Below are 23,898 nucleotides of genomic sequence, written 5' to 3'. Positions count from 1 at the left end.
ATATCATCAGAAAACAATCACGTGTTTTATATTGATTCTATCATATCAGCAGAAAACAATCACGTGTTTCATATTGATTCCATCATATCAGCAGAAAACAATCACGTTTTTATATTGATTCCATCATATCAGCAGAAAACAATCACGTGCTTTATATTGATTCCATCATATCAGCAGAAAACAATCACGTGTTTCATATTGATTCCATCATATCAGCAGAAAACAATCACGTGGTTTCATATTGATTCCATCAAGTCAGCTGAAAACAATTACGTGTTTCATATTGAATTAAAATGCGATTGCAAGAATGGAATACTTCTGTTTTTTTTGTAGTTTTATAAGGTTATTAAAAGTTTACATTGCGATTCAAGAAGTAGATCCAGGGACCAGGGTTCAAGGGGAAAAGGGGCGTAACTGTCAACAATGGTAAAAATAGAGCAAGTAAGGCGATGTTTTTACTTCTTGATGCCTAGCAATGCATAAAAAGGGGAGGAGGTTGTACTGAAAAGAGTTAACACCACACCTGCGTAAGTGATCATTACTATTTTTACTACCGGTACATGATGTTTTAATATGTTAGGGAACAACCATTTAACTTCAAACGGGGGGAGGGTTATGGTTTTTTTTTTCTGAGTCACAAATTTTTTTTCGCGCAAATTAGTTTTTCGACGCTATCAACCAAATTATTTTTTTTTTCAAAATTTAACACTATAAAGTATGGGGAAAATCTGGATTCAGAATATTTTTATCAAACTGAGGATCCGAATATTTTTTTTAGGAAAAAACCATAACCCCCAGACCCGGGTGGGACAAAAACATGATCTTAGCACGATATGGTACAAGTGGTTTTATTGGTTGCTAAAAATAACATCTAAAGCCAGTCATGAGATCTGTTGAAATAACCTTATTACGATTTAATTGTTTTCCGTTTATGCATAATACGTGTATATTGATTTGGTTGGTTTCGTATCGTCTTTCCGTTGTCTTTCGTTTAGTGCCACATGGTATTGTCAGTTTCTCTATGATTTTTAAGTTTTAAATCTTGGTATCTTCAGTCTATAAGTTGTAGTACTGTGATAAGTCGTTTATTAACCGACTTCACGGCGCTTTATTTTCGCGATTATCAATTTTCTCAATGTATCGTTTTAAGGAAATATCCAAGTTTTACAAACTCGCGAAGAGTTTTATTCGTGTTCATGTTTATCTCGCGAAAGTCGCGTAAATTAGTTGATTTACATTACTTTGTAATGTGATTAGATAGTACAAGCCCTGTACCATATAGGTTATCAAATACATCTTATCCTTTGGTCTCTGGTGGGTAGGAGTCTTTTCATGGCAATCATACTACATCTCCTCATTTTCATTTGTTTTGAAACACTCGTATGTCTCAACTGCTGTATTATTTCAATCCTTAAAACCTCTATAAACTCTCAAACAAGGGCCGATAAAGAAAACAAAAAAAAACTGCAATACTCCAATGAATAAACGTACCAAGTATTGTTTATCTATCAACATAAAAAACATGATTTATAGACCGATCTGATCTATATATGAGATAATCTCCTTTTGTGAAAAAATGTAAGATACTGAACATGAGTACTACAACAAGTGTAGACCCGGTACCTTCTATCGTTTGCTACTCTGTTTGAAAAATAACAAGCTTTTTGAAAGACTGTTATAAATCTATAGTATATAAATAAAGGAACAAAAAAGCAGAAAAAAATGAAGGGTCTGTATGCTTGTTTTCGAGATATAAGCCATTGAAAATTTGGCGGGAAATGTTTCTCTCTAGATTTTTCATATATTTAACATTGGCACCTTTTTTTCTTTCAAAAACTATGAAAAAATTACAAGGATTATATAAAATTTTCAAAACTGGCTTTTTAAACAATATGTTATAAAATTATGAATTATAGAAAAATAAGTGTTAGCGGGCAAAATTGTTATTGGCACTACATGGATAAAACTAGAGGATTCCGAATATCTGACAAAATGTCAAAAACAAGAGTAGCGAACATCCTTAATAAGCATAACGTTACATCTTAACTTACGTTCACAGTTAGTTCCAGTATAACCGGTGTGGCACTGGCAACGCCAAGTAGATCTATCAATTTTACATGATCCATGATAGTTACAGTTCACATTGGTGCATGGAGTATCTGTTGGAGAAAACCCACTTATCATAAATCATACTCTAAATTATTTGAAGTTTCTGTTAACACAAAACCACAATTGTAAAAGATACAAAACAGCTTTAAAATTCTAAGAACGAAAGAGGAAAAGGCAATACGTGAACCCCCCGCAGAGCGTCACAAGCTTTCATTATGTCTACTTATAAACCGAGTGAAATCATTTCAGTAGGAAGATACAAGGGGTTGTTCTAATGCAATTTGTCATGTTACGACAATTCTGATTGGATGACGTCTACCAATTCAACGGTTGACAGTAGGCGTCATTGGCATTGGCAACAACGGTTGCGCAATCACAATCGACGTTTACAGGATATTTGAAATGTTTAATTTTGAACATTTTAAGAGTATTGCATTAGAATAGGATAACAATACTGTATTTGAAGAGTTGTCACCGTCAATTTTGGATTTTACGATGGCAACTCTTCAAAGACAGTACTGTTATTCCTTAATTGAAAAAGGTAAGTTGGTAGGTAAAATAATTGCATTGACTTTTAAGGGAAATGACCTGGACTTAAATGGTGCTTACCCAAAAATGTCCATAAAATGTGTATATATTATGAACGTAATTGGCTCGGTTATAGAATTTTAAAGGAGGAAATTCTTGGCATGTAAACATCAAATTTTATTTATTTCAAAATGTATGATACATATGGCGCGGAATCAAGGTCATAATTATTAATTTAAGCATATGCTTAATTCATTTCAGCATGTGGTTAATTCATTTAAGCTTATGTTTAATTCATTTCAGCTTTTGGTAAATTCATTTTAGCATATTCGTAATTCATTTTAGCATATGGTAAATTCATTTCAGCATATGGTAAATTCATTTTAGCATATATGCTTAATTCATTTCAGTATATGATAAGTTCATTTTCGCATAAACTTAATTCATTTCAGCATATGCTTAATTCATTTCAGCATATGGAAAATTCATTTAGCGTATGCTTCATTCATTTCAGCATATGGTAAATTCATTTTAGCATATGCTTAATTCATTTCAGCATATGGTAAATTCACATTAGCATATGCTTATTTCAATATTTATGACCTTGATTCCGCGTCAATATTTCTGTAGATGCGGAATAGTTCAGCATAATTTGTATGCTTAATTGAATTTATGCTGAGATGAATTAAGCATATGCTGAAATGAATTTAGCATATACATGTATGTTGAAATACATTTGGTAGGGAGGCCGACATTTCTGTTTTGGCCTACAACTGATACTATTTGAAGAGCTCTTTAAATATATATATATTGATTGCAATTGCTTGTTTGGGTTTTTTAACGTCTTTTTCAGCAATCAGTTTTTATTGGTGGAAGAACCCGAAGAACCCGGTAGAAAACAAAGTCATTGTCAATTAAGATCGGAGTTGAACACCCCTCGCCACGAGCGCGGTTCGAACTAAAAACTTCGCAATTATGAAGTTATAGTTCACTGTAAACGAACTTCTTAGTCTTCTTGGCTACTGAGACCCTTCTTTATGTGATAACTTTTTATCATATATAAAAATATGAAGATGTTGTATGATTGCCAATGAGACAACTCTCAACCATAGACCAAATGACATAGAAGTTAACAACTATAGGTCACCATACGGCCTTCAACAATGAGCAAAACCCATACCTCTTAGTCAGCTATAAAAGGCCATGAAATGACAAATGTAAAACAATGCAAACGAGACAATCAACGGCCTGATTCATTTTCAAAATAATGAACGAAAAACAAATATGATATACAGCAACAAACGACAACCACTGAATTACAGGCTCCTGCCTTGGGACAGGCACACACAGAATGTGGCGGGATTAAAATAGTTTGCTGATTCGAGCCAAACCCTACCCCTAGCTTGGGACAGTAGTGAAACAGTACAACACAAGAACAAACTATAAAAATATGTTCAAAAGGGCGTAACTCATCAGATCGAAACAAAGCAGAAAAACATCTAACAAAAACAAAAAACAGACCGGACGTTGCAGGGTATTTATACATCCCCACAACAAAAAAAGACACTAAGTACAGATCTGAGAGTACTCGCAGTTACTGGCTGCTAGTTCAAATTACAACCAATATAAATTTGAAATGTAAAAATGACTCAGCTGCATTATTTGTTTTCCAAAATGTCGAGAAACACTTTATTTTGAAATAAAAAATATTCGCTAGCGCATTTACATTTTCTACAAATGCATTTACATATTTGATATTGTTTATCGGTCAAAGTTATTATTGATGACTGTTCTAGATCTTATTCAGAATTGATAAGTGATATATTTTACAAAACCTGTAAAAAAAACCTTGAAGCTTATAGTCTATTCATAGTATAACCATGTGTCAAATATGTTACTTTCCGACTTTGAATTAATTTGGAAGTTCTATTTTAAACATGTATAACAGTTATAATACATTTAGTCTTTATAAACAGTAAATAACATGACAGTTATATTGATTTTGTAACGCCACATGTGGAGCAGGATCTGCTTACCCTTCTAGAGCACCTAATATACCTCGGTTTTTGGTGGGGGTTGTGTTGCTCAGTCTTTAGTTTTCTATTTTGGGTTTTCGTCGACTGTTGTATTCTTTTGGGTTTTTTTTTCTCTTTGTCATGGCGTTGTCAGTTTACTTATGAGTTGGAATATTCCTTTGGTTTCTTCCGCCTCTCTTCCACAATGATCGACTCTAGTTACTATAGAATAAACTCCGATCGGGATCTCGTTTACTCCGATCGGGATCTCGTTCAGGCCAGTGTTAAAGAAGCTGTCAATTATTATGAAGGTGATAGGAGACAACTGAGAAATTACTTCAGTAGGGAGGTACACGCGAACGGGGTAATGTGGTTGATAAACACGCAATTTACAAAAAGTGTATGAGGTCTGGATGGGGTTTACAAAATAGAGAATATGGACAAAAAGTGCAGTGTAAATGGCTAAAAAAAATAAGGAATGTGTATGAAGACACAATTACCCCCGCTAAAGCTTCAAACAAACGAAAATGGGACGGACGGACGGTAAGACAGAAAGACAGAAAGACGGAAGGACGGACGGTCAAGGGTAATATTTGATGCCCCCATCGCCTACGGCGGGGGCATAAAAAATAAAGAATAGAGCATCAAAAATAAAGAATAGAGAATAATTGGGTGCTGAAATATAAAGAATAATGGGCAAATTAAATAGAGAATACATGTAGAGAAATATAGTCAAACAATTAAAGAATAAAGAAATGAATGACCTCTTCAAGACCCTCGTGTAACAACCAATGAGAATAATTTAAATAATAGATTTTAGTTTCAAGCAAAATACGTATGATATATAGATATAAGAAGATGTGGCATGAGTGCCAATGAGACAACTCTCAATCCAAGTCACAATTTGTAAAAGTAAACCATTATAGGTCAAAGTACGGCCTTCAACACGGAACCTTGGCTCACACCGAACATCAAGCTATAAAGGGCCCCAAGAATAACTAGTGTAAAACCATTCAAACAGGAAAACCAACGGTCTAATCTATATAAAAAACGAGAAACGAAAAACACTTATGAACCACATCAACAAACGACAACCACTGAACATCAGGTTTCTGACTTAGGACAGGTGCAAACAAATGCAGCGGGTTTGAACGTTTTTTTCTGGCGCCAACCTTCACCCTAACCTGAGACAGTGGTATACCAATACGACATAAAATGACAAACCATAAAACATGAATTGAAGGCTCAACTCATCAAATATGAATACTAACAGATTTTAGACAAAAGTTAGACCATGAAAACCAAATTACCAAAAAGTTAAATTATAAACCACAGAAAAATATATCAAAGCCAAAACCAGTATGAAATAATTTTGCCAAACAACCGGTCACTTATGGACCACTCAAAACGAGCTTGTTGAGAAGGATCTTTAACGTGCAAAGAGCGTGGTACTCCCTGAACACGGGACCTCGGATTTAACGTCCCCATCCGACATTGAATATTAAGAAATGTGTCAACCCGGTATCTTCTACCATTCTCAATGTCACCTAAATTTTCTCCCGTAATAAACTGTAATTGGTTCGACTAGTTCTGGAAAATCTTGGGATGTCAAACTGACCAAAACACACTTTTAGTGTTGAAAATCAGAAAAAAAAATTGGGTTTAACTGATTCGACCCCAAGATATTTTCTGGAAAATCAAACATATACAAATTATATGCAAATTAGAAATGACTCTTGATACTGTAACTGGTGCTGATCTGTTATATTAAACTACGTATTGAAAATTGGGGTTGATGGCATGGGGAGGGGGGGCGTAGTAGATTTTCGGGTGGGTTACCCACCCTAGCTAAAAAATAGTCTATTTTTCGCTTTAAATACGACCTTGAGAGGTGAACATTGACCAAACTGTGTTTCTTTGTCATTTAATTATTACATTGTAGTAACAGCAGTCTATCCATACTGATTGGAAGTAAATGTGACGAGTGTCTTGCTGGGGAATTGTAATGGTCAAGCCAGGTCTGCCTACATGTCCGTTTTTACAGATTTCTGACAAAACGGTGACCTAGTTTTTACAGACCAGATACTGTTTGGCCATATAATACATCCTAGTGTTCCTGGATAATAATTAATACGTACGGCCCATACCATTAATTTTATTAAATTATATATATTCAAATGACTCCCAACCCCATCTAATTTTGGCTATTTTTCACAAGTTCCGATTTTGTACTCCAAGAAGGGCATTAAGGTTGTCATATTTTCATAACAACACATCTGGAAATAGTTTATGGACCATGAGTTGCATGATTAAATTGCCTACTCTCAATACAGAGCTGGGGCAGTTCTAAAAAAGTATGGAGGGTTACATATATATATATATATATGGGCTATCAACGGATGGTGGTTGCAATCACTTCTTCTTTTTCCTGGTACGGGAAAGACTCCGGTACCGGAGTGTGGAATATCCCGGAACTGTGGCGCTATGTACATGCAAATGGATGTCGAAAATTGTGTTATAATAAAATAAAATATTTGCCACAGTTCAATTACAATTTAGAATAACATTAGTTGTAGCTTAATGTTAAACATATTAACATTATGTACAGTGGCTTAAATACACTAATTAATTAGCCAGACTAGAACCTCCAAATGTTAAGGTGGAGATACCACCTTTGAAGGGTTCTAGGGAGGGTGACATTCAAATTGTTTCTGGGAGATCGTTCCAGACAGCAATAGTACTTGGGGAAAAGGATGATTTAAAAAAGTCTTTATTTGTATATATATGCCAAAATTTATGTAGGCCTCTAGTTCGCCTGTCAGATTGTGTCAGGACGTCATCAGTGACTTCGACCAACCCCCCATTAATCTTATAAATCAAAACAAGCTTAGCTTTTGTTCTACGGGATTGTAAGTTTTCCCATTTTAGTTTGTTTAACATACCATTGACAGCGCCTGGTGATCTATCGTTATAATCATTAAAAACATATCTTGCTGCCTTACGCTGTATCTGCTCAGTTTGGTTTATTTGGCTTTGTTTGTACGGATCCCAAACTGGTGAGGAGTACTCGACGGTCGGACGCACAAGTGATGTGTACGTAAGGTTTTTAACCTTACGTGTACAGTTTTTCATGTTTCTACGTAAAAAGCTTAGTGTTTTATTTGCCTTTGGATTTATATTATTAATATGGGGCCCCAATCAAGATCATTGCTTATTGTAACTCCTAGATACTTGCTGTCTTTGACAGATTCAAGTACATGATTATGGAATTTACATTGAAATAAGTTAGTTTTTGACTTTTTAGAAATATCTATGACATAGCATTTTTCAGGATTAAATTTCATTTGCCATTCAAGGCTTGATAGATCTTTTTGGAGTGCTTGAGACTCATTTATATTATTTGATGTTTTATAAAGTAAACAGTCGTCAGCAAAACGACGAACCTTACAGGAGACATGCTCAGGTAGGTCGTTTATGAATAACAAAAATAAAGTTGGGCCTAATACTGTGCCCTGAGGGACACCAGAGTCAACAGTTAATTTGGAAGATTGAACACCGTTAAGCAGGACTTGCTGTTGCCTGTTTGACAAAAAATCTTTTATCCAAAGTAAGTTATTTTCACGTATACCATAATAATTAAGTTTTGTTATTAATCTTTCATGGGGGACCTTATCAAAAGCTTTAGAAAAATCTAAAAGTATTGCATCAACTTGATTACCTTCTGCCAAGTATTTGGCGATGTCCTGGATGCTGATAACAAGTTGTGCTTCACAGGAACGTTTACTCCTAAAGCCATGTTGGCAATCATTTAAAAAATTATTTAAATCTAAATGTTTTCTAATATTACTTGTTAAGACGTGTTCTAAAACCTTACAACACATAGCCGTTAAAGAAACCGGTCTAAAGTTAATTGCATTGTGCTTATCTCCCTTTTTAAAAATTGGCACAACATTGGCCTGTTTCGACTCTTCTGGGATTTTTCCATCATTTATGGATTTTTGAAAAAAGAATACAAGGAAGGGGAATACCTCTTCCGACAGTTTATTAAGGAAAATAGCAGGGATATTATCAGGCCCACTAGCTTTATGGGGGGTTATATTTTTAAGGAGTTTAATTATGCCATTGATATTAATGGTTATATCTGACATGGTGGGGTAGGGGCTTTTAGGTTTATGTGGCATTGAAGTTTTATCTTCTTTAGTAAATGCACATTTAAATTGTTCATTTAAAATATTTGATTGTGTTTGTGGATCACTATAAAGTAATCCATCTTTACCTCTCAAAGGTGAGACTCCTGATGTTTCAGTCTTTTTCCCTTTTATGTATTGCCAAAATGATTTTGATTTTTCCTCAAGTTGTGGACTTATGATTTCTTCCATATATTTACTTTGGGCTTTCCTTATTTCTCTTTGAGCTGTTGCTTTAAGCTTTTTGTATTTATCTTTGTGGATTTGTTTGCCAGTTTTTTTAGCTTTATTAAATGCTCGTCTTTGTTTTATACATAAGCTATCAATTTCTTTATTTGCCCAGTGATTTGTATATTCAGATTTTTCATTTTACTTGGTATATTTTCGTTGATGATTTTTATTATTCCATCTCTAAACTTAATCCACCACTGATCTATAGTAAGTTCTAATGTGGTCTGGCTTAGCAGATCATATATAAATGATTTGGTAATGTTTTTAATTTTTTCTAAATCTGCCTTCTTCCATAAGAAAATTTTATGGGGCATTGCGTAGCTCTTTTAGGAGTACAAATGGCATCAATAAAAACTATGTTGTGATCCGATATACCGGGTATTGATTTAATTTTAGTTATAAGATTTGGTTGGTTGGTACAAAAGATGTCTAAAATATTATCTTTCCTGGTAGGAAAATTTACTAACTGATCCATACCTAGATTGTTTAATAAATCCAAAAAGATTTCATTCATTTCCTTCGGGTACATTTTGCCCTCTATTGTCATTGATGGCCAATCTATATCAGGAAGATTAAGGTCTCCACTTATCCAAAAGGTTGAATTTTTAAACTTTAATTTCAAATCATTTATTTCTAATAACATCTGTTTAAAATAGTTTACATCAGATTTACTTGGTGGTCTATAAACTGAAACGATTATCAAGGATTTTGAATCTGTCATATATATTTGTGCTGCAATCAGCTCTACATTTTTACTACAATAAATTTGTTGGCATATAATACCTTTTTTAATAGTTATTAAAACGCCTCCGCCTTCTTTACATTCTCGGTCTCTCCGGAATACATCCTCAAATAGTGAAGAAGGAAATATCTCAGAGGACTTGACATCCTTGTTTCGCCAAGTCTCATTCCCAATTATAATATCAGGTTTAAATTAGATGATGTTATTAAATTTTCTATTTGGGCCACTTTGTTTTTGCAGCTTCTAAAATTTATATTTAACACTCTTAGTGAAGTTTGCCTATTTATTCTTTTATTTATTTTTGTCGCAACTGGTTTTGGAGAAGACGTAGCTACTGGATTTCCAATATTATCTGTATTATCATTATGACTGACTGAAAAAGCTGAACTGTCAGTTTGGATAAACATGAAAATGAGTTTGTTGTTAACACTGAATTTCCTGTTGATGAAAAGGACTGAAAAATTGTTCTGGAATGGTTGGGGGTATCACAATTTGGATATATCCAGAGGGCTGAAGTATTTCCATACTTTTCATACATGGATGAGCTGATGATTACACACCCTGTATGAAACCATTTATCACAGTTATCACAGACTATATCGTCTTGATTCCAAGTACACTCCCGTGAGCAGAAAGAACATGGGTAGCTAGACTCGTTTAAGTTGTTTGGTCCTGGATTGGTTTCGACCTGATTACTGAGCAATAATCTTAATAGTAAATGCACGACTACAGGCGGGATTGAGAGCGACGGGGTTAAGTGCCAGTCTTTGTAAGAATCGGGCAATTTAGAAGAATTTCAAAGCATGACCATAAACACCCGCCGACATAAATTTCCTAATTTGAAGTTACCCTCATCCATAGCTAGAAATGGAAGGTCTTTCGTTTCTGCGTGTCTGGTAATTCCAAGAAATCTCTAGATAACTTTTGGTTAGAACGATAGCAAATTACGTAGTTAGCTCTCCTTAATTGTTAATTTCTAGTACATTTCAACTAAATTATAACATGAAACACCAGAACAGGAAAAGGAAACGAATATTATCTTCGTGCATCATTATACATTTTAAACTTAAGTTAATCTAATTTATAAAACTTGAGCGGATTTTTGTTTGTTGTGTTTTAACCACTGACCGATGCTTAAGCAGACTGACACTAAGACTGAGTTAGGTAACATCTCTACTTACTTTGACAGTTAGTTCCATTATAACCGGTGTGGCACAGGCAACGCCAAGTAGATCTATCAATTTTACTTGATCCATAGTTACAGTTCACATTGGTGCATGGAGTATATGAAGGAGAAAACCCACTTATCTTAAATCACACTCTAAATTATCTGAAGTATTTGTTTACACAAAACGGTAACCACAATTTTAAAAGATTCCAAAACTGCTTTGAAATTCTTTCAACGAAATAAGAAAAGGCAATAGGCAAACCATCCGCAGAGCGTCACAAGCCATCTTTCAATATGTCTACTTATAAACCGAGTGAAATCATTTAAGTAGGAAGATACAAGGGGTTATTCTAATGCAATTTGTCATGTAACGACAATTTTGATTGGATGACATCTACCAATTCAACGGTTGACAGTAGGCGTCATTGGCATTGGCAACAACGGTTGCGCAATCACAATCGACGTTTACAGGATATTTGAAATGTTTAATTTTGAACATTTTAAGAGTATTGCATTAGAATAGGAATAACAATACTGTATTTGAAGAGTTGTCGCCGTCAATTTTGGATTTTACGATGGCAACTCTTCACAGACAGTACTGTTATTCCGTAATTGAAAAAGGTAAGTTGGTAGGTAAAATAATTACATTGACTTTTAAGGGAAATGACCTGGACTTAAATGGTGCTTACCCAAAAATGTCCATAAAATGTGTATATATTATGAACGTAATTGGCTGGGTTGTAGAATTTTAAAGGAGGAAATTTCTTGTCATGTAAACATTATTTTTTTCATTTGTTCCAAAATGTATGATACATATGTTGCGGAATCAAGGTTATAATTATTGATTTTAGCATATGTTTAATTCATTTCAGCATATAGTAAATTCATTTTAGGATATGCCTAATTCATTTCAGTATATGGTAACTTCATTTTAGCATATGCTTCATTCATTTCAGCATATGGTAACTTCATTTTAGCATATGCTTAATTCATTTCAGCATATGGTAAATTGATTTTAGCATTTGCTCATTTCAATATTTATGACCTTGATTCCGCGTCAATATTTCTGTTCATGCTGAGATGAATTTAGCATATGCTGAAATGAATTTATCATTATGTTGAAATACAATTGGTAGGGAGTTTTGGCATTCAACTGATACCACTTGAAGAGCTCTTGATTGTTTGATTTTTTTAACGCCTTTTTCAGCAATCAGTTTTTATTGATGGAGGAAGCCGGAGAACCCGGGGAAAAAACAACGTCATTGTCAATTAAGATCGGAGTTGAACAACCCTCGCCACGAGCGGGGTTCTAACTAACAACTTCGCAACTAACAAGCTATAGTTCACTGTAAACGACTTCTTAGTCTTCTTGGGTACTGAGATACTCTTTATGTGATAATTTTTTATTATATATAAAAATAAGAAGATGTGGTATGATTGCCAATGAGACAACTCTCCACCAGAGACCAAGTGACATAGAAGTTAACAACTATAGGTCACCATACGGCCTTCAACAATGAGCAAAATCCATACCCCATAGTCAGCTATAATAGGTCCCGAAATGACAAATGAAAAACAATTCAAACGAGAAAACTAATGGCCTGATTCATATTCAAAACAATGAACGAAAAACAAGTACGATATACAGCAACAAACGACAACCACTGAATTACAGGCTCCTGACTTTGGACAGGCACATACAGAATGTGGCGGGGTTAAACTAGTTTGCTGGCGCCAAACCCTTCCTCTAGCCTGGGACAGCACTAGTGTAACAGTACAACATTAGAACAAACTATAACAATCAGTTCAAAAGGGCTTAACTCATCAGATCGATACAAAGCAGAAAAACATCTAACAAAAACACAGACTGGACGTGGCAGGGTATTTATACATCTCCACAACAACAAAGACACTACGTACAGATTTAAGAGTACTCGCAGTTACTGACAACTAGTTCAAAGCCAATACACTATCACATACAATATACATTTGAAATGTAAAAGTGACTCAACTGCATTTTTTTTTTTTATTTTTCAAATGTCAAGAAACACTTTATTTTGAAATAAAATTATTCCCTAGCGCATATACAGTTTTCTGCAAATGAATTTACATAATTATTTGATATTGTTTATCGATCAATGTTATTATTGATGACTGATCTGGACCTTTCAGAATTGATAAGCGATACATTTTACAAAACCTGTAAAAAAAACCTGGTAGCTTATAGTCTGTTCATTGTATAACCATGTGTCAAATATGTTACTTTCCGACTTTGAATTAATTTGGAAGTTCTATTTTAAACATGTATAACAGTTATAATACATTTAGTCTTTATAAACAGTAAATAATCTGACAGTTATATTGATTTTGTAACGCCACATGTGGAGCAGGATCTGCCCACCCTTCTAGAGCACCTAAGATTAACCCCGGTTTTTGGTGGGATTCGTGTTGCTCAGTCTTAAGTTTTCTATATTGAGTTTTCGTCGACAATTGTTTTTTTGTTTGTTTTTTTTCTCTCTTTGCAATGGCGTTGTTAGTTTGTATTCAACTTATTAGTTAGAATATTCCTTTCGTTTCTTCTGCCTCTCTTTCACAAGGATCGACTCTGGTTATTTTAGAATAAACTCCGATCGGGATCTCGTTCAGACCAGTATTAAAGAAGCTGTCGATTATGAAGGTGGTAGGATATAACTTAGAAATCACTTCAGTAGGGAGGTTCACGCGACCGGGGTTATTTGGTTGATAAACAAATGTGGTTATTTGCAAAAAGTGTGTGAGGTCTGGATGGGGTTTACAGAATAGAGAATAATGGACAAAAAGTGCAGTGTAAATGGCTAAAAAAAATAATAGAGAAAAATAGGCCAAATAAAAGAAGAATGTGTCTGAGGACACAAATTCCCCCGTTCAAGCTTCAAACAAACGCAAATGGGACGGACGGACTGAAAGACGGACGAACAGAAAGATGGAAGGACGGACGGTCAAGGGTAATACTAAAAAATAAAGAATGGAGAATAATGGGCAAAATAAATAGAGAATACATGTAGAGAAAAATTGTCTAAACAATTAAAGAATAAAGAATTCAGTGACCCCCATCCAGACCTCGTGTAACAAACCAAATCAGTATAAGCACATGTAAGTTTCTCTCTCACAAAATCATGTTTACATATCATATTGATAGGAGTAGCAGCAATCGGTCCACTAACAAACCAATGGGAATACACCTAGATAATAGATTTTTGTTTTAAGCAAAATACGTATGATATGAATATTAAGAAATGTGTCAACCCGGTACCTTCTACCATTCTCAATGTCACCTAAATTTTCTCCTATAATAAACTTTAACTGGTTAGACTCCATGAGATTTCTGGAAAAAATCTTGGGGTGTAAAACTGATTAAAACACTCTATTAATGTTGAAAATCAGAAAAAAAAATTGGGTTTTAAATTAACTGATTCGACCCCAAGATATTTTCTGGAAAATCAAACATATGCAAATTATATGTAAATAAGTTGACTCTCGATACTGTAACTGATAACTGATCTTGATCTATTATATTAAACTATGTATTGAAAATTGAGGGTTGATGGCATGGTGGGGGGGGGATAGTAGATTTTCTGGTGGGTTACCTACCCTGGCTGAAAAATTGTCATTTTTAGTCTATTTTTCGCTTCAAATACGACCTAGAGAGGTGAAAATTGACCAAAGTGTGTTTCTTTGTCATTTAATTATTACATTGTAGTAAAGCAGTCCATCCATACTGACTGGAAGTAAATGTGACTTGATTGTCTTTCTGGGGAATTGTAATGGTCAAGACAGGTCTGCCTCCGTTTTAACAGATTTCTGACAAAACAGTAACCTAGTTTTTACAGACCAGATTTTGTTTTGGCTGTATAATACATCCTTGTGTTCCTGAACTTCCTATGCATGTATTTAGGATAATAGTTAATACGTACGGCCCATACCATTAACCTGGTGGCATTCAAATGACTCCCACCCCCAACTAATATTGGCTACTTTTCACAAGTTTCCGATTTTGTACTCCAAGAAGGGCATTAAGGTTGTCATTTTTTTCAAAATAACACATCTTGAAAGAGTTTATGGGTCATGAGTGGCATAATTTAATTCCCTGCTCTCAATACAGTTCAGCTGGGGCAGTTCTAAAAAAGTATGGAGGGTTATATGGGCTATCAACGGGTGGTGGTTGCAATCACGACTACAGGCGGGATTGGGAGCAAAGGGGCTAAGTGCCAGTCTTTGTAAGAATCAGGCAATCTAGAAGAATTTCAAAGCATGACTGAACAAGCCAGTCGACCTTAATTTCCTATTTTGAAGGTACCTATATCCTGAGTTAGACATGATAGGTATTTCGTTTCTGCGTGTCTGGTAATTCCAGAAATCTCTAGATAATTTTTAGAACGATTGCAAAGTACGTAGTTAGCTCTCCATAATTGTTATTTTCTAGTGCATTTCAACCAAATTATATCATGAAACACCAGAACAGGAAAAGGAAACGAATATTATATTAAAAACACGATTGATTAATTAGTTGTAATGGCTTTGAAACTAGTTCTCATTAACGAGTGTCTCGATGGAGGGTACTTCATTTCTGTATTCTTTAATTTTTTAAGCCATTTTCTCTATTCTTTATAAATTTTGTCCATTATTCTCTATTCTTTTTATTTTAGCACCCCATTATTCTCTATTCTTAATTTTTTGGCCTATTTTTCTATATCCTTTATATTTTCTGCCCTTTATTCTGTCCATTATTTTCTAATCTGTAAACCTCATCCAGACCATCATTAACTGCAGTTACTCTTAATGTCTTTTTTTTTTTTTTTTGTCCTTCGTATTGATCAGTCATAGTCAATCCCACTTCAACTGATAAGGTTGTTCAAAATATATTTTATTTCAAAATCCTATATACACAGTCAATATAAAAAGTTGAATGTGGTTGCTTAATGAAGGAATTTTTCCATGTTGACCTTAAGGTGGTAACAAACACCTCGACTAAAATTAATTTGGCTCGTTCAATTTTCATAAAATTTTGACAAAATATTTACTTTGTAACTTTGACATAAATATAAAAAATTCAAAAAACTTGAACCGCACACTTTATCGGAAAAATTTCATTGACTATATAGCAGTTTGACAAACACTAATTTTGATCATCGAGAAGCTTGATATTTCCTTAACAATAGAACGTGATTTAAACGTTCAGCTGATTTTTACAGAGCTATCTCCCTGTAGTGTTATGTACCACCTTAATTAAACATAGTGGCAAAGGGAATTTACTAAAACACAAGTTACGTCAGTCGCAACCTATGCTGATCTATTGTTGTTCCTTTGATGTACACAACGCTCTGTAATGATGCAACCTCTTAAATCAGATATTTCCAAAGCTACAAATTATTATTTTTTAACTAGAGCTACTTACTTTCACAATGACCGCCAGAGTAACCATCTGGACAAATACATTTGTAATCGTTAACTTTGTTTCTGCATACACCATTGTTAAGACAAGGCTTAACGTCGCAAGGTGCATCTAAAATAGAAGAAAAATATTCGGCTCTTCTTAAGATTATACATGTATCTAAAGATTTCCCAAAAATTAGATAAAATGCATCACCAAAGAGAAGTTATTAAACAGGCACTTGTCTTTGAAAAAAAATTACCTATATAACGTCACAGTACCCAAATTGCACTGAGTACCCAAATTGCACCTATTCAACAGAATTCGCTGCGGAAATCTTACAAGTTTTCTTTGAGACTAAATAGTTTGTATTTTTATGATTTGACATTATACACGTCTTTCAACAAAGTTAAATATATTTAAATATACTCAAAACGTTCACAGTATATATCAACAGATGAAGCATTCACTGGAAAAAGTAAATCTACGAAAACGTCGCCATGCGACGTTCACAAAAAGTCATCTTTTAAAAATGAACAAATTAAATATGTTACAAGCATCCGTTTCTTAAAAAATGAATAGTAAACAAGGACTAATGTCAAATTGTTCTAAATATTTGAAGAAATAAAACAAAATATCTGTTATTCGATTTTTAAGGATGTGAATTTAAGCATGGATGCAATTTGGGCACTCCTCATTACAGAATCATGGATCGTTTGGAAGTCGGTTCAAACCCATTTTTCTATGATTCAATATGGATTCAAAATTAAATTGGTGGAACCATATAGTAAATAATGACACATCTACAAAATAAACACAGAATGGAAACTTTTGTCTGGATCATAAATAAACGTAGTTGAATAAACTGTCAAAATAGGTGCAATTTGGGTACCGTCACGTTAAAAGTATATAGGTAATTTTATTTCAGAGACAAGTGCCTGTGCGTTATTTGTCGAAATAAGCATTTATTCATCAAAACTAACAAGAAAAGTCTGTATCCGGCGTAGAAATTGCGCACACTGTATCACTTAATGTATGAGGGTCTGGATGGGGGTTCTTCATTTCTGTATTCTTAAATTTTTTAGACCATTTTCTCTATTCTTTATCAATTCTGTCTTTGTATATAAACTCCCCATTATTCTGTATTCTTCATTGTTTTGCCTTTTTTTCTCTATTCTTTATTTTTTGGCCATTTATTCATATATTCTGCACATTATTCTCTATTCTGTTAACCCCATCAACACCCTTACGTATGGTCACTGTCAAACTGTTGATAATTCAACTAACACCAAATCTGGACTCGTTATGAACATTGAAATGCGTTTGGTTTCACTCTATATATTTTTACGTCCACTATTCCATAGATATTTGGTTTTTTTTATTAGAATAATTTTATATCGTCTGAGAAAAAAATGTTTGCAAGTTTTTTCTTTTAAATATCTCCTCCAGTAAATTTGATCCGAACGAATTCAAAGTCAGGAAAAATTCGAAAAAAATTCGAACCGGTTTTGCCCTGGGAATCATGAAAATAAAATTTTTTATAAATAATTTAAAAGAAATACAGTTCTTTATGTTCTTTCGCTCTAGGTACACTCAGTTCGTTTGATATTGTACATTAATCGGCTTATCGGATGACTCCGCTTCTCTCCGTTAGATGTAGGTACGGAATCGGCCGAGTGCGGTGACGAATGATTGTACTTTTGACTAAAGTGGAAGTTTGAGACGTTGTTCGATTAAAATATATATTTTCTATTAAAGAGAGTGTTTAAAGAATAGATTGGACATGTTAAATTTAATGTCTTTTATTTCATTGTCTAGAACAAAATCGCCACGTACAAATCACATCAAAGACATTAACATTTAATTTTGTTACAGTCAATGCACCTCAAAAGATTCAGTATAAAAAACCGATTGGATTTCTGCAATGACCCAGATAAGAATGACTTGCCGGATTTATTTTTTTATTAATATTATATGTTTGATTACTGTTCGTGATAGTTATGTTTATGCACTCGAAAATCCAATATTTGAAATTCCTTCTATCATCAGGCATAACTATCTATACTTAAATTTGGCATAACGTTTTGGAGGTTTTTGTTTAAATGCTATTCATCTTCTTTATTTGACAGCGCTTTCAAAGTATACGAGGGTATGGATGGGGTTTACAGAATAGAGAATAATGGTAAAAAGTGAAGAATAAAGGGCAAACAAATAAAGAATAAAGAAAAAAAGGCCATAAAAATTAAGAATAGAGAATAATGGGATGTTAAAATCTAAAGAATAGAGAATAATGGGCAAAATAAATAAAGAATAGAAAAAAATGGTCTAAAAAATCAAAGACAAAAAAAGAAGGACCCCCTCCTCCAGACCCACGTATATAGTATCAAATCGCCACCGAGGAGTCTATCGGCGTACATAATTTTAAAGCTTGTATCTTTGATATAAAAATAAGGAGATGTGGTATGATTGCCAATGAGACAACTATCCACCAAAGTTCAAATGAAGTGGATGTAAACAGTCATAGTCAATCGTACGACCTTCAACAATGAGAAAAACCCATACCGTATGGTCGGCTATAAAAGGCCCAGACATAAAAAATATGAAACAATTCAATTGAGAAAACTAACGGCCTAATTTATAATAAAACAGTTTACGAAAAACAAATATAACAGACATGAACTAACGACAACCACTGAACTACAGGCTCCTGACCATTTTGTACCCAAATGTTGTTAAAAGCATTATCACACCTGGTATCCCGATCCGAAATCCGTGGAGCAATTACACAATACTGCAACATGGTGGGTAGGTAAAACATGGTGGGTAGGTAAAACATGGTGGGTAAGTAAAACATGGTGGGTAGGTAAAACATGGTGGGTAGGTAAAACATGGTGGGTAAGTAAAACATGGTGGGAAGGTAAAACATGGTGGGTAGGTAAAACATGGTGGGTAAGTTAATCATGGTGGGTAGGTAAAACATGGTGGATAGGTAAAACATGGTGGGTAGGTAAAACATGGTGGGTAAGTAAAACATGGTGGGTAGGTAAAACATGGTGGGTAGGTAAAATCTTGATCCGCTTCCCACGGAGCATACCGAAATCATGGTGGTAATCATGCCGTTAGTTCTTTCGTTTGTAGAAGTGTTATACATTTGTCATTCCGGGGCCTTTTATATCTTTACAATGCGGTATGGGTTTTGCTCATTTTTGAAGGCCGTGCGGTGGCCTTTATAATTGTTAACGTCATTTGGTCTCGGGTGAAGAGTTGTCTCATTGGAAATCATACCACATATTCTTATTTTCATATTTTGATGAATTCGGCTATTCTGTTAAGGTAATGTTTTGGTCATTTAGTATTTTTATACGTTTTAACACGTAACTGGTTTTCAAATGTCAAAGAGTGAGCGTTTCTGACGATGGAGGTAAACAAGCGCTTCGGACGCACGACATTTATAAGTATTTTTCGTTTTACAAATACATGTACGTATACGCGAGATGAGCAAAATTTTCTTATCAACTTTCAAAGACCTCTTTTATTACGAGTATTTAGGTGTCATTCTCCTGATCGTATTTCAGAGGGTCTGGATGGGGATTTACAGAAAAGAAAATAAAGGGCAAATAGTATATAGAAAAGAGCAAATGGACCAAAAAAATAAAGAATAGAGAATAATGAGGTACTAAAATATAAAGAATAGAGAAAATTGGGCAAAAAGTATAATTAAAAGAGAAAAAAGGCTTAAAAAAAAAGAATACAGAAATGAGAGACCCCCCCTCCAGACCCTCTTATCAGAGGAATTTGAGGGTACTTGAAGAACTTCCATGTCATTCTCTGATCGAATGAATATGCAACTTACCAAATTCTAGGCATATAGCATGATTGTACATAGCCGGGATGCATTTTTGTCCAACTTCACATGGGTTCGGGGTGCATCCATCTTTATCCTATAAATACACAAAATATTCTCTGCATTATGATATCTGTACCAACTTCCAGTTGATATCATATTATTTCATTCCAGAGAAGTAGTTCGAGATAAACTCTTTAATATCACTTGTAGATTTTTGTCAACCACTTACATACATATATTAAAAGATTCTAAATGTAACATAGATATTAATCTGTCGACACGAATGCTTAAAATGTATTGATGAAACTGCCTATTACAAACGCTTAGCTGACTTAAAAAGTTATCCCTCTTTCATCCATTTTGACCCTTAAAGGTTTATCGTTTTTTGAATGTTGCGTTTATAACATTTTAAACTCTACCAATTACATTCTAGCTCGTACATGTATATACTATCTTTAAAAAAATGTGTTCGAGAGCTTATTACATTGTAATCAGCACTTTAGTGTTGACATGAAATATTGAATTTTTTTTTTTTTTGTAGATTATCTCACGTTACTGTTGTATAAAATGTTGAATTGTTTGAAACACTAAGGTTTGTTTTTATACCTTATTTGTCTTATGAAGACGAAACGTGTGTATGGCGTACAAAATAAGATGCTTTTGGTGAGTATTTTCAATATTTCAAAATGTTCCGGAAATGAAACATTAGGGAGCTACCATTTGATTTTGATGGGGGGGGGGGGGGGGGGCTAGGATGAAATTTGAAAAAAATTGGCAGGACAGGAGGTTTGAGTAAACAAAAAGGCAGGATGAGATTATTTGCCAAAAAAAAGGCAGGATGACAATTTATTTAAAAAAAAAAGTCAGGACCGAATAGAGTGAAAAATAAAAAGGCAGGACCGAATAGAGGGAAAAATAAAAAGGCAGGACAAAATTTTTCATCCTAGCCCCCCCATAAAAATCAAATGGTAGCTCCCTTACACACTCGTACAGAAGAGGTATGAAAAAGGGCCACTATTTTTATTTTGGTATTTGGAATGGTAATGAAAAAAAAAGTTATAACCTTTCAGAATTACTTAGTCTAGTATGTTTATTTTATTGATAAATGATTAGGAAAATATATTCCGATTACTCCAGTTAAAAAATTGTACTTTAAACACTGAGATGGTGAGTTCGAACCCTGCTTCGGCAAGGTGCGTTCGACTCCGATCTTAATTTGCTAGGATTGCCAATTAGAGAAGGTCGATAGTTTTCTTCAGCTTCCATCACCAATAAAAACTGTCCGCCATTAAAAAGCCAAGTGTGCTAAAGGCAGCGTTACAATCATATCTCATTTCTTATTTTTATATTTTCAGTATATTGTACTTCCATGTCATTTGAACTCTGACGTATAGTTGTGTCGTTGGCAAGTATACCAATCTCTTTATTTTGATATTAATTAAAACATAAATCGATCCATCAAAAAATGTTACCTGTAATGTCACGGTAACCGCCGTCATAAATATTTCAAAATTGTCATAGACTTTAATACAATTTGAAATTTGATATCATATTAAATACATGTATAAGCAAAAACCTTACCCGAAAAGATATACAGCATATACGTTATATATAAGAGGGTGTGTATGGGGTTTACAGAATGTGCAGAATAAAGGGCAAAAAAAAGAATTATTTAGAGAAAAATAGGCAAAAAAAAAAAGAATAGAGAATAATGGGGTGCTTAAATATAAAGAATAGAGAATAACAGGCATAACTGTTAATGAATAGTGAAAAATTAAAGAATGCAGAATTAAAGGACCCCCTACCCCTTCTTTGATTTGTTTTACATTTTGTCTAACCTGGAATCCTGATGAAATATTTTCGATTTCGCAAGCTTCAATTCAAATATATTCGAACCGGAAGTCCGCTTACGGTGTTGAGAATATTGTTTCAGGATCCCAAATTAACGTTTTTTTCATGTCGGAGTGTTGTTGCATTGGCAATCATTCCATATTTACTTATTTTTAAATGTAAGGCAAAATTCTAAATTAAAAATAAACACAATTTTATCATAGATACCGGAATTAAAAATGTGTACGCTAAACGCGCATTTCGTCTACACAAGACTCATCAGTGACGCAAAAATCGCCGAATATATACAGGAGATTAGTAGCCGGTGCACATCTAAAAGATTTTGAATGACGAAAAGATACTTTTTTCATTTTACCAATAAACTGGATTTTATTTCATCAACATCAGCTATGAGGCGTCAGAGTTAACAACACAAATGTTATTTGTAGGAAATTCCAATTTCTGATTTATAAAAAAATGACAAAAAATAGCCGACAATTTGGCTAAATAATTTAGATAGTGCGTAAAACTCGTTAACTTTACTAAAATGAAATGGACTCAAAAATGGTAGATATTAAAACAAAAACAAAACAACGAAAAAGAGAAGCAACCACAGAATACAATTTAGCCTTCAGTGCTAGCGAACGTTCCACGACCAATGTAAGAATTTCACAACAACAAGAATTTAATTTAAATGTATTTGGATTAGTGAAATGCCTTCATATCCTATAAACAGAGGGAAGCAAAAAAATATCTTTAAAAAATAAGAATCATAAATGAGAACAACTTACCTTTCTCCAACCACCTATCTCTGTATAATAGGCGCCGTCCATATGCACACTTGTGTCACCCGGATAGGAAACCGCCAGCAATTCGCATTCTAATTTATGTCTGTTGAAATTTACTGCGTTGCATTCCTTGTACAGCATACAGTCACTTATGCACATCAATGGACCAACATTGTTATAGGCCAAGATAACATGCGAGTCACTATATTTGTTTTTAGTGAACGAATAACCAGTTATGTTCCGTCGAATTCCCTCACTAGTGTTAATAATCAACAGTGAAATAAAAATTTCAGAAAATTTTACCAACATTGTATCGGTCAATTCAGTGTTATTATCTTAACCTATTTCTTCACGCGGAATTGTATCATGAATAAATGTATATTTTTTTACTAGATGAGGTTGTGTTGATTACAACGGTCTCATTGTGTGTAAAAATGTAACTGCCTTGTTTTATTCGTGTTTTTATATAAAGCCTGTTCAATTTGACTTTAAAATGTAATACAAAGCGAAGTTTTCCGTGACTTACATAATATTATTTTAAACCAATAGCAAGAGTTTAGCTGAAACTACTGTTCATTGTTATTTATAGGCCAACCGTTTCAATATTTCCAGGAATTTTATTTAAAGCTAAGGTGTGTTATTAGACATGACAGAAAGTCAATAAAAAACCGAATGCATTTATTTGCTCTAAATTCTTGTTTTTTAGCTTCTCTTTTAGAAAAAGAGATGTTCTGTTGTTAGATGTTGGTGTATGTGTGTGTGTGTTGGTTGTTGGGGAGGGGGAGAGGGTGGTTTTGTGATCTCTTGAAAGGGAGACAGTATATCTGACTCTAACTTTTGATGAAAAGAATCGATCTGAACTTTTTAGGAGGAAATAGAAAAAAATCATTTTCACGTTAACTCTTTTATTATTTTTCTTATCCCCATTCAAGGAGTCAGCACTTTTGTAGTGACAGGAAATATCATCGATTGTTAATTTTTGTTAATTTACTGTTTATAAAATGTTGAAATATTCGAAAGCCTGAGGTTTTTCTACTTCAACT

General features: G+C 33.9%; 1 protein-coding gene across 6 annotated transcripts in view; it reads right to left on the bottom strand.

Annotated features, from left to right (window-relative positions):
• Positions 1-23,264, bottom strand: part of LOC127718241 (fibropellin-3-like) — a 231,423-nt gene extending 208,159 nt beyond the window's left edge. For all 6 annotated transcript variants that reach the window (XM_052224235.1, XM_052224237.1, XM_052224236.1 and 3 more), the window contains exons 1-4: positions 22,859-23,264; positions 20,244-20,331; positions 16,415-16,522; positions 2,052-2,159 (exon numbers count right to left, since the gene is read on the bottom strand). In XM_052224235.1, coding sequence (XP_052080195.1) covers positions 2,052-2,159; positions 16,415-16,522; positions 20,244-20,331; positions 22,859-23,164 — 610 coding nt within the window. In that variant the 5' untranslated portion in view covers positions 23,165-23,264. The remainder of the gene's footprint in view (positions 1-2,051; positions 2,160-16,414; positions 16,523-20,243; positions 20,332-22,858) is intronic.
• Between the last annotated feature and the right edge of the window lie 634 nt (positions 23,265-23,898).

The sequence above is a fragment of the Mytilus californianus genome, unplaced genomic scaffold (assembly GCF_021869535.1).
Source record: "Mytilus californianus isolate M0D057914Y unplaced genomic scaffold, xbMytCali1.0.p SCAF_10, whole genome shotgun sequence".
NCBI lineage: Eukaryota > Metazoa > Mollusca > Bivalvia > Mytilida > Mytilidae > Mytilus > Mytilus californianus.
Note: the sequence above shows the minus strand (reverse complement) of the source record. Positions and strands in the feature narration are given on the sequence as shown.